This window comes from Dendropsophus ebraccatus, chromosome 8 (genome assembly GCF_027789765.1).
Source record: "Dendropsophus ebraccatus isolate aDenEbr1 chromosome 8, aDenEbr1.pat, whole genome shotgun sequence".
Taxonomy (NCBI): Eukaryota; Metazoa; Chordata; class Amphibia; order Anura; family Hylidae; genus Dendropsophus; species Dendropsophus ebraccatus.
The window spans coordinates 68,600,646-68,613,491 of NC_091461.1; the positions used below are offsets into that span (position 1 = coordinate 68,600,646).

A 12,846-nucleotide genomic window follows, 5' to 3' on the forward strand; every position below is an offset into this window, starting at 1 on the left:
AATCCTCGACAGTGGCTGCTGCAGGTTCTGCTGCGATCCTGTACGGATGCAGCAGTGTATGTGTAAGGCTAGGTTCACACTGCGTTTTCAGCATCCGTTTAACGGATCCGTTTTTTGCAAAAAACGGATTGCAAAAAACGGATGCATTTGTGTGCATCCGTTTTTGATCCGTTTTTCCATTGACTTCCATTATAAAAAAAATGGATCAAAACGGATGCGTTTTTTTTACGCACAATAAAGTACTGTTGACACTACTTTTTGACCGCTAAAAAAACCGGATCCGTTAAACGGATGCTAAAAACGCAGTGTGAACCTAGCCTAAGATACTATTCAGTGACCGCCGAGACGCCTTTTCTGCATATCCTGCAGTGAGACGCTACGGTCTCTCAACACATATAAGTGTTATAGCGATCGCTATCCAATACAGAAGTGGTGATTCACCCCCTGTATATCGGTTGGTACCCGCAGATTACTACATTAGGAGGTGGACGCACCCCTTATCTGTAATATACCTATCAAAATTGGCCCATAATAAAAGTTGAATGGATGCAGTACCCAACACAACACCTGTCTACTTTTATATAGCACTGTAAATACACATTATCATGGACCTATAACTATTTTATTAATTGATTACAAATAAAAGTTAAGTTTTACCTTCGGGCAAGCTACAGGTATACTGCCCTCGGGCAAACAGTTGATACTGTGAATGGATAACACCGCCATACCAGACTTGACCAATACCGCCATACTGTGAATGGATAACACTGCCACACCAGACCTGACCAATACCGCCATACTGTGACTGGATAACACCACCACACCAGACCTGACCAATGCCACCATACTGTGACTGGATAACACCGCCATACCAGACCTGACCAATACCGACACACTGTGACTGGATAACACCGCCATACCAGACCTGACCAATACCGCCATACTGTGACTGGATAACACCGCCATACCAGACCTGACCAATACCGCCATACTGTGACTGGATAACACTGCCATACCAGACCTGACCAATACCACCATACTGTGACTGGATAACACCACCATACCAGACCTGACCAATACTGCCATACTGTGACTGGATAACACAGCCATACCAGACCTGACCAATACCACCATACTGTGACTGGATAACACTGCCACAGCACCTCCACCAACTCTATACTACAGGTATACAGAACCCCAAACTATACACTACAGGTATACAGGACCCCAAAACTATACACTACAGGTATACAGGAACTCCACCAACTATATACTACAGGTATACAGGACCCTCAAACTATACACTACAGGTATACAGGACCCCCCCGAAATATATACTTGTGGTATACAGCACCTCCACCAACTCTATACTACAGGTATACAGGACCCTCTATACACACTGACACTTTATACCCGGCCAGCGCCGGGTGCATTTTCTAATTATATATATATATATATATATATATATATATATATATATATATACACACACATAGCAATCATTTTGAACCATTTCCACTTATATAGCCATCACCTTCCCCTTTTTTGCACATCCACAAAAAAATAGATTACAGATGCTGTCATGAATGTGCCTGGGATGAACTCCGTGCGCCCCTCAGCTCATGCTGCGCGGCTGAGATGGCGCTGATATTCAGTGTTTTGTATGTCTTGAGCAGTAACCTGAACCTTGTCTGAACACTGCTCTATTTCCTTCTGTGTGTTCAGCCACACCCGCTTTGCCTGAGATACTCCTGGCCACTCCGGAGTTAACTCTGATGCTGGTTAGCTAGTCTGACAGACTGTTCTCCCTGCCAGTCAGGTTGCTCTTGCCCCAGGTGTTCTGAGGAGATTAGGGGTCTGGTCCAATCAGCTCCTGCACTGGACCTCTGGTCTCCTATATAGTGTCTGCCAGCCTGCCTCTCACTGCCGGATATTGAGCTTGTCTCTGCCTGGTTCTGTATTTGCTATTCTTGCTCTGTGTATTCTGACTCTGCTTAGTATTTTTGACCTCCCTTGTTTGCCGCCTGCCCCTGACCTTATTGCCTGTTTTCTGACTACTCTTTTGGATCCTGATTTTGTACCTTTGCTGCCAGACTGTTGTGACTCGGATTGCTGACCATTCTTTGTGTTTTGTCTGTCTGTCTTGTCTTTGTGTCCCACCTAGCCAGTGCAGGGACTGACGCCCAGTTGCTCGCCGCCATCTTAGGGCGGATTGTGGCAAATAGGTAGAGGACAGTGGGCGGGGCTGAGCTTAGGGCTCACTGTGTTGTGTTGTCTTGCAGTCCGGTTCCTGACAGATGCATTATAGAGGAATTTCTTTTGCGTATTGCGGATGATTGTAGACTTCATATATGGTCCCGGAAAAATACTGAAAGTGTGAATGTAGCCTAACTTTAATGTCAGTGGGTTCAGCTATTTTTGGCCAAGGGCTCTCAATCTCAATATGGGTGGGATTCATATCTATCAATACAAATACAATACATAACATTTTTTTTAAAGCCATTTGATAAGAATATACTTTGTGATTTTCATACGTTTGCTGGCATATTTGTATCTGAAAACCTTTTTCTGAGCTCTTTATACATAAGCATGTGGTTGCAATATGCATGTATATTCCAATTGCTTGTACTCTGATTTAGGTCATTAACCCCATTATAACCGAAGTTATTGGTGCCCGGGTCAAATTAATGCGATGTTCCTTCGCGCCTTATAAGAGCCATAGCGCTTTTATTTTCCCACCCACAAGGCTGGTAGTGGTGTCATGTTTTGCCCCATGATCTCTAATTTTTATTAACCCCTTAACGACATTGGGCGTAAATTTACGCCCTGATGGCGGTAAGGGAGTTCAGAGCGGGGCCGCGCGGCGACCCCGCTCTGAACCGCGGCGGTCCCGGGTGCCGCTTGTAGCCCGGGACCGTAGGTATTAGCGGGCACGGTCCGATCGCCGTGCCCGCTAATACAATAATCAGATGCAGCTGTCAAACATGACAGCTGCATCCGATTACCGGATTCAGCCGTTCCCTGGTGTCTAGTGGAGGAGATCGCTCCTCCGGGATGTTATCCCGGAGGAGCGATCTCCGTTTCTGAAGCCGGCCGGGGACCGCTCCAAGATGGCGCCGTCCCCGGCTCGGCACTCGTTTACTTCCGGCTGCAGCAGCCGAAAGCAAACGAGTGCCGATCTCATGGATCTCTGCAGCATATCTATGCTGCAGAGATCTCTATGAGAGATCAAAGCACTTATACTAGAAGTCCCCCAGGGGGGCTTCTAGTATAAGTGTTAAAGTAAAAAAAAAAAGTGTTGTTAATAGTAAAAAGCCCCCTCCCCTAATAAAAGTCTGAATCACCCCCCTTTTCCCAGGTTATAAATAAAAGTAAATAAATAAACAAACATGTTTGCCATCGCCGCGTGCGTAATCGCCCAAACTTTTAATTAATCACATTCCTGATCTCGCACGGTAAACGGCGTCAGCGCAAAAAAATCCCAAAGTGCAAAATTGCGCATTTTTGGTCGCATCAAATCCAGAAAAATTGTAATAAAAAGTGATCAAAAAGTCGTATATGCGCAATCAAGGTACCGATAGAAAGATCACATCATGGCGCAAAAAATGACAACTCACACAGCCCCATAGACCAAAGGATAAAAGCGCTATAACCCTGGGAATGGAGCGATTTTAAGTGACGTATATTTGTTGACAATGGTTTACATTTTTTACAGGCCATCAGATACAATATAAGTTATACATGTTACATATCGTTTTAATCATAACGACTTGAGGAACATATATAAACAAGTCAGTTTTACCCCAGGGCGAATGGCGTAAAAACACATTTCCCCCAAATAAACAAAATGCTTTTTTTTTTTCAATTTCACCACACTGAATTTTTTTCTGGTTTCGCAGTGTACTTTATGCAAAAATTCAGCATGTCATTGCAAAGTACAATTAGTGACGCAAAAAATAAGGGCTCATGTGGGTTTCTAGGTGGAAAAATGCAAGTGCTATGGCCTTTTAAGCACAAGGAGGAAAAAACTAAAACGCAAAAATCGAAATTGGCTCTGTCCTTAAAGGGTTAATATCATATTGGTGTAAAAGAAATTTTGATCACTTTTTATTATTTTTTTTCTAACTTTAAAAAAAAAAAATCAGCAATCCTGGTGTTCCGCTTGCTATGATATGTAATATGTTTATTTATTTTTTTCTACACATTTTTTTTTTTTTTAATGAGCAAGGAGGTATTTTACACTTTTTTTTTTTTTGGGGGGGGGGGGGTATACACTTTTTTTTTTACACTTAATTTGCTGTAAAACATGCGATGATTAGATTACATAAACTGATCAATGTTATGCAATAGCATAGCATAGATCAGTGTTATTGGCGATCTGCGCATAGAGACTGCCTAAGAGCAGACTCTATGCACAGATCACCCATCAGACAGGACGGAGGTAAGTGGCATGGCTTCCAGGGATTCCAATCAGTCAGTGACAGGTGCTTAACCTGTCATTGACTTCCTTAAACGCTGCGATCGCTATAGATTGCAGTGTTTAATGGGTTAATGACAGGCAGCTGTGGGATCGCAGCTGCCTGTCATTATCTCCTGCCCTGGATACACTAATGTGTGTGGGACCACTCACACTGCAGCGGTCCTGCACACATCTCAAGTCTCTAAAGTCAGGAACATTTATATTCATTTCTGCTGCACAGGGCATTGGCAGCAGGAACATATATAAATGTATTGCTGATGTGAAGGGGTTAAATTACAGGCAATAGAATTTATGATAATGTTAATTTAATTCTAACATTGGTTGACACGTACTATGTACTTGTTTGAAATGGCCTTCTACTCAATTTAAAAAATATTATATGTTAAAATAAGCAACACATTTAATGGAAGTTTTTGGAACCAAGAAGTTGAGCAAGATTTCTTCTCCAAAACCTCAACAACTGTCCATAGGGTGTCTGTGTATATTGTAGCTGAACCTCCTATTTATTTCAAAGACCTTAGCTACCAGAAGCAACCCATAGGTGTGTGAAGAAAAATATGCTCTTTTTTTAATACTATAAAACAATTTCAATGCAAGTGCCCCCCAAAGGTTGTTCCTGAACTCTGTGACAACAGCACAAGCAAAATGAACAGGATCGTAAACATCCTCGTAAATGATTCTATATTGCTAGAAGACCCACACATGCATTTCATTTCAGCTACAACAGAGGCCATGTCTGGCCAGATATTTTATTTGAAAGCATTTTGGTGTCATATCGTTGAGTCCCAGGCAACTGAACCATCCGCTTTCCCATCTGTCCCTCTTAACATTTACACTAGACTCTCTTGACTGGAACTACATGTTACATAAATGTTTCTGTTAACAAGCCACTGATTTTAATTAGGTTTTTAAAATTATTGATAAAGGCCGGTTCATTAAGCTTCCTGTTTCTAAAAAAAAAAAAAAAAAAAAAAAGTCTTGTCGCTTATCTGGGCAATAGTCAGTGTTCTTATAATATGGATACCTGTGCTTTGTAGAAAATTTAAATCTTTATGGTTTGGGACCGAAAAAGTTAGCCGACGAAGACTAAGTTCACAATGCATTTTTGTTGTCCATTTAATGTATACGTTAAAGGGGAAAAAACAGATGCTGTTGTTTGCCATACTGCAGGATCTGATTTCAATTGACTTATGGTGTGGAGAGATTTATCTTTTGAAGCCAAAGCCAGGAATAGATTTGAAAAGAGGAGAAAACTCTGTCTTTCCTTTATGGTCTGTCAGATAAATCTCTGTGTAAACACATCATAACACTATAAAATAAAAATAAATACTTCAGAGTGATATGTAATCTGTAATTAATGCCACAAGATAGTAGATAAGGTTATCTGTACACACAAAAGTGTTCAGTCGGGAATTTAAAGAGATTAGGAAAAAATTGTACATTTTTATTTTACACTGGCTCCTCAAAGAGCCCCCCCCCCCCAAGTTACTTTCATTTATTTATACTGGTACCCTGACTTTTGTATGTGATTAGACCATTGCAGGGACTTTATATCATGTGCAATATCATGTGAAATTATTATACATATTGGGGGAGATTTATCAAACATAGTGTAAAGTGAAACTGGCTCAGTTGCCCCTAGCAACCAGATTCCACCTTTCATTTTCCAAAGAGTCTGTGAGGAATGAAAGGTGGAATCTGATTGGTTGCTAGGGGCAACTGAGCCAGTTTCATTTTACACCAGTTTGATAAATCTCCCCCATTGTTTGGACCTTTCTTGGACAAGGATGCATATGACTTTCGTGATGGCCAAATAATAGTTCCTTACCAAAACTCTTCAGAATCCAGACTGTAGTCAAATTACCCCCATTAAGCATAGAAATAGAAAACAAAACTCTAGGAGTCAAGAAAAGCAGTACAAAAAGTATACAAGGTGAACGAGAAATCCAACTTGAAGTATAAAAATAACACTTTTAATCCAATTCTCTTTACATTTTGTAGTGGTACATAAATGAGCATTTGCTACTTGAAAAATAGATTTCAAATGCAATAATGACATTAGGTATGTGTTTTTTTTAAATAAAAAAAATTAAAACCAGTGAGAAATACACAGAAGAAAATAAAATGTGTATTAAAATCCACAATTAAATTAAATAAAAAAGGATAATTGCTGCCCATAGGAGGTTGTTTCCTTAGCAGGTTTATCCACGATTAGAAAAAGGTCTGTTTTTTTTAAGAGACACAGCGCCACTCTTGTACATGGGCTGTAGTTGGTATTGCAACTCCACACCATGCAATTATATGCAATTAAGGAAGAAAACCAGATACAACCCATATCCCAAATGTAGCACTGTTTTTGGAAATAAAGCCAGTCTATTTTTCTAATTCTGGACAACCCTTTAGATATTAGGTTTTCTAGGTGTAGAACAGAATGTCCTCTTATACAGGAAAACAGGTTAACAATATTTTGACGGACATATTTTAAACTACTTGGTATCTTGCCAAGACTGAAGTTTTGCCATTAAACATGCAGCATAGAAAGAGGGGGGGGGGGGGGGGGGGGGGGGGGGGGTAAAGAAAAAGGGAAAAAAAAAAAAAAAAAAAGCTTACATTCACTTCCTGAGCTCGAGGAATGGGAATAGTTACTATTGCTGTCCATATTTTTTTTTCTATTCTTACTGTACCTAGATTTTTGAAATGCCTGTATAGAAACAGATAAGATAGCATATTCCCAGGCCATACTATGCAGAGTTATTGATCCAATTCTGTCAGTGTTGTATTATTTAATAAAGTAAATGATAGATAAGAAGGAACCCAAACAAAGAAACATGGGAATACTTAAATTTCATGATCAGGTGGCTGGGCCCCCCCTAAAAAACTGATCTTTACTACTTAAAATAAACTTTAATACAACTGAAAAAAGCAAGTTTTAAATTGGCAGCCTTGGTCGTAGCATGTCATAGGCCACAACTTCTCTGTATAGTTCCAACATTTCTGTAAAGTGGAACTTCAGGATCCATTTTGTCATCTCCAGTGGCCCCATATTTCCCTGAGCTGTGTAGGGTTTCTATTCAGGTATCTAAAAAATTCATTATGGGACAACAATGACTAGCAAGAAGTGGATGCAGAATAGTTCCCAATGACGTGTCACATATTGAATAATATCATACTGACAGTAGGCCCCATAGGTTTAAATAAGTACTTTTTTTGTCTACAGTGAGAAACTTCTACCAGAGCAAGATGTTGAGCCAGCCTCAATCATACCCGTGGGTGCATACACTCAGATAGTTCACTCATTAACATATAAAACAAAGACTCATCCAAAGATCTGGATAATAAATAAACTTGCGTTTCCTAAGAAACCTTTTGCCTCAGTAGTAAGGCTGTTCCAAGCTTGGACAGGATAGAAGCAGTTTGATCAGATTGTACATGATCTTTCAAGAAATACATATCATGTTAAAAGATGGAGGAAATGAAAGAGCTTAAAACTACAAAGTCTTAAATGCTTAAAAAGGGAACATGAAAGATGTCTGCCAGCAGTTGTTATGGGAACGAAGATGCTTTCCTTGTGTCTGGCATTTTGTGGGTGGCGTGTGAAGGTATTTCATTAGACACTTGGATGGCTTGTAAACAGTATGTAAGGATTTCTAAGGCTGGTTGTGATTAGACCATAAGAGTATTTAATCTCCCCACTACACTGCTGCTGAGTCTTCCAGGATAAACAAGGAAAGAAAATGTCCCTTGTTTCTGGATCAAAGACCTTTCTGTTGTTAACATCTCCTACAAATTCACTGACGCAAGTCAACCACGTCAAGAAGTCATCAGCAGTCTCCCTCTGTTGTCATGACAAGCATCATTTCACTCTTGCCCATTTCTTCCAAGGCACTGGCAAGAGTGTTGAGATCACCATCGTCCTGGTGTAAGGCTTCCCATAAGTCCAAGATAACTCCTGTTGGACTGGCTTTGGTGGCAAAATAGTTCAGATATCTGAGGAGAAAAAAATAAATAACCATGACAGAATAACGTTGGGGAACCTGTTTGTATGTATGTGAAAAGATTAGAAGCTTTAGCCTTCCTTACATTTACAGAGTCTGACATTCTTTATTATTCCATAGGTTTCAAGCCTCTTTCACACAATTTAGATCTCCATTAGTGTTGCTTTTTCTTTTGGACATACTGTGCACTTTAAGGCCATGTTCAGACGCTGTATAACAGCAGCCATTCTGTAACTCAGCCATGTCACAGAACGGCCGCTGACTGTGAAGCTCACCCCGGCCGCTACTGCAGTACCATGTCAGTTTTCTGTGCAGCTCATGGAATCTCAGCCGGAGTGTATACACAATGTGAATTCGCCCTTTCAATAATTAGCGCCTGGTGTTGCAATCTGCAACAACGACCGTTATTTATTGAAACTATAAAGCGTGTGAACAAGGCCTGAAGGAGTTATCCCATGAATATTTTCACATAAAAAGCCCTAAAATGCCATTAATGGTTATTCTAAATACAATCTGCTGTGTTTCTAGCATAAAATATATATATTTTTTTTCTTTTTGCTTCCCATGTCACCTAGGTGCTACAAGCTAAGTTGTGCTGCCCTAAACAGAATCAACCTCCTTCCACCTCTGACAGCTGATCGTAAAGCCTGTTTTTAGCCACAAAAGGAGTCATCTTAATACTTCAATGTGAATTCAGAAGCTCAGATTGCAGAAAGCTTTTTCTCTGAACATTGTAAAGCTCACTATGCAGAGACCTGGCTGTGAGGAGTGTGAATAAGCATGTGTGTCCACTACCACTAAGCTCATTAGATGGACATGCACACTGTTATACAATATGTTTAAAGTGTATGTCAAAGTTAACGTCATAACACTTCAATAGATGATTTAAATCTAAAAGAGTATAAAACAAATCACTTACCGATCCACGCTGAGTTTTTGTGCCAAAAGCCTCCAGTCATTTCCTCTAGAGTTTGGAGCATCCAAACTGTTGCAAATTTTTTGTCTAATTGACATTGGGATTTTAAAGGCATATGGTCCTAGCTGGGTTGTTATATTACTTCCAGGATGTGAAAAAAAGGGATCAAATGATTTGGCATTCTGGTAAAATACAAGCATAAAAATAGAATAATAAGTATACAATTTTGTAAAAGATGTAAAAAGATGCTACTAATCAGTTAATTCCCAAAGTGCTTAAAAGTGTATTCCAACCTCAAGTGATAGCATATTCCTAGGATACCAATTTTGAAAGCAGTGTTGCATCCCTTTTACTGTTTTTTTTTCTTGCACAGTGGGCCCTAGCCATTCAGTTATGTAGAGAACTGCTGCAAGGCTCCAGAACTGCGCTCCTTCAGTCTCAATGATTGGTGGAGGTTTAATACGTCAGATCCTCAACCAATAATACAGTGATTACATATTTTAGTGGTATGCCAGCACTTTATGAGATGGGAATACTCTAATATTCCTTTTACTAACTATTGGCATGTTTGAATAATTAGTAAATTATGGAAATAGCAATGGTTATGTATCTGTCGCTGTTGATGATCTTCTCTTTCTGTGCATGAAGAGGCTAAAACTTCTGCCAGCAATGTAAATCGGTAATACTGTACCTTTGGGAAAGGATATGACTTGCCTAAACGGGTTATCCAGTGCTACAAAAATATGGCCACTTTCTTTCAGAGACATCACCGCTCTTGTCTCCGGGTTGGGTGCAGGTTCTGTTACTCAGCTCCATTGAACTGAGACAAGAGTGCTGCTGTCTCTGGAAGAAAGTGACCATGTTTTTGTAGCACTGTATAACCCTGTTAAAGTCGCCATACACTTTAATCAAAAGTCTGCTGAACCTGTCAACTTTGGTGGTAACAATTGACTGTCTGAAGTGTAGAGTGGAGGCTTCCTGACTCTCCCCTCCCCTGACAAATGATGTTGGGTTGAGAAAACAGTCAGGCATGTTAGATTTGTTAGATTACAACAAAGCAGTCTGTTAGCAGCTTACCCCTCCTCTCTCCAGAAGAATACAAAAATGTTTGGCTATGCCAAACATGAATGTGTATGAGAAAATGGGGGGGGGGGGGGGGTAACTATACTGAATGTGTACTAAAAATATATGGCCACTTTTACACAAAAAATATATTTTAAACTACTTAAGCAGGTCTAAGAATTACAGAAATAAGATAAGTTCACATAAACTAAGCTCTACGTGTGTAGTATATTGACATGTCAAAAAGCAGGCAACAATTTTAAACCCTACAAATTAACAGTAGGAGGCTCATTTATGAAGACTGGCGTACTTAGGGGGTAATTAGGCCCCGCTTCCAATTACCCCGCCAAATTCACTAAGAAGCACACGCCTCTTCGTGAACCGGCCTGACCAGCGCCTGCCATACAGTGGGCACAGAAATCTACACCTGAGCAGGTGTAGATGTCTGACAAGATTTACAATAAATCTGACGCAGGAGGAGGCTACGTCCCCACAGCATAACATTCTATTTACCTTCACAGGTAAAAGATACATTATTCAACATGTGGTAACAACAAGAACAGCTATACTTTGACCCTTCTTCTCAGTATGAGAGGTGCAATGAGGTGTGCCAAAAATTATATTCAGAAATAAAATTAGATGCTTTGCTTTGGCTAAAGTTTTAGCCAACCATTGTCTACAACCATTGTCTTTCCTAAGTAATGTGTCATATAAAGCCCCAATGTTCAATATGTTCGGCATTTTATGTAAAGTTTTATTACAGTATTTATTCCAAAAACACGGGTCCCTTTGTCTGCAGTGTGCTCGGTGTAATGATAGACGCTCTATATTCACAGACAACATAATTGCTAGTCATTCAGAAACTTTACAACGCTAATCTAAACCTGAATAATTAATGCTTTCTACAAATCACCAGATTCAAAAAGACACTAAAAACTTATGGATAAAATTAGCCTAAAGGAACAACAGCTTAAAGCTGAGTGTACAGTCCAAGTAAATAAGCACATGCATAAATGAATAACTCCATAAAGATACCAAAACTAACATTTCTGTACAAAGCTTACTTATGGCTATTGCTGTAGGCCTATATGGTCACAATTTCTGTCATTGACTATATGGTAAACTTTAATTTAAATAAAAATAATTCTAATTCCACTAATTCCATTTATAAAACTTCAGATTTAAAAAGGTGTATTTTTTTGTTATTTTTTTTTCATCATACCTAAGACATGGTTACATTTTATTATCCAGTGCACTTCCCAGCCCAAACATTGCCTACTATTCAGACCCAGAAGCAGCAAGGACAAAAGCTCCAAAGGAAGAGTGAGGAAGATAAGTGTAGTGTTTTTTTTTTATTTACTAATTTCCTGATACTCATACTTCTAGAAAGAAACTATTTCCCAGATACCACTTTAATGGTCCTGATACTTCTTTCCCAGTGTCACCCAGTCTCGACTAGCGCACTCTGTCTTCATGGTGGGGGAGGGATGCAGCCAAACTCTCTATATAAATAGTGTCTGGCAGCTCATTCAGTGGTTTCCACTGCAGACACTGAAAAGTCTCAGTCCGAAATCAAGCCACATCATTTGCTGCCCCTGCCAATGCAGATTTCTTCTCTTATAGTGTACAAGGCAGAAGAATATCCCTCTATCAAACATGTGAACTCCAATGGTACACCTGTTTTATAGGCCAGTGAGTAGCCGCATAGCAGCAAACCATTTTTTCTGTACTATTGAGTCCTAAACTGTACACAGTATACTATCCTTCTGCATAAATATCTTCCACCTTAGAGTACCCCTCTCAGAACCTCTTTGTGTGGTTGGTGTTCAGGTGAAGGAGGGACTCAGCACTTTGTAGATGGTTTGTTATTTTTTGGTTATTGGGGTCTTATAATAAATAAATAAAAAGTTATGTTTTAGAGACATTTCTAGTCTGATTGGTATCTAAAGCATGGCACACACCAAGCTCAATCTATAAAGTTATATACTGACAGAAGTAACATTTCCTCACCTCTTCCAGGTTAGTATGCAACTGGAATATCTGGCCTTCTCCTTCCACTTGCCTCACACAGATTTTGCATGTTAGCTCTGTGGAAGCCAAGCTGTACCTTTCCAACGTGAATGTACAATGCAACGACCGCTGACTTCCACTCCAGATGTGATAAAAAGGTATCTCCTGAAATAAGGAAACCACATTGTAACTTCAGTTTATAGAATAACCAATTATTTTCAAATAGGATCTTTATGGAGGACTTTAGTCGGGATAGTGTTGAAACCAGCACTTTTTAAACAAACAAATACACTTTTCTGGAAATCTATTTTATTCTCAGTCTTATGGGAATCATAATATTCATATAAAGAGGAATAGAAGAAACTGCTGTTCAAGACCTTGAT

At 39.7% G+C, this 12,846-nt stretch overlaps 1 protein-coding gene across 3 annotated transcripts in view; it reads right to left on the reverse strand.

Moving 5' to 3' along the window:
- Positions 1 to 7,071: 7,071 nt before the first annotated feature.
- UNC5B (unc-5 netrin receptor B) overlaps positions 7,072 to 12,846 on the reverse strand; it is a 142,255-nt gene continuing 136,480 nt past the window's right edge. For all 3 annotated transcript variants that reach the window (XM_069980630.1, XM_069980628.1, XM_069980627.1), the window contains 3 exons: positions 12,464 to 12,628; positions 9,395 to 9,573; positions 7,072 to 8,467 (listed from right to left, as the gene is read on the reverse strand). In XM_069980630.1, the coding sequence (XP_069836731.1) occupies positions 8,302 to 8,467; positions 9,395 to 9,573; positions 12,464 to 12,628 (510 nt within the window). In that variant the 3' untranslated portion in view covers positions 7,072 to 8,301. The remainder of the gene's footprint in view (positions 8,468 to 9,394; positions 9,574 to 12,463; positions 12,629 to 12,846) is intronic.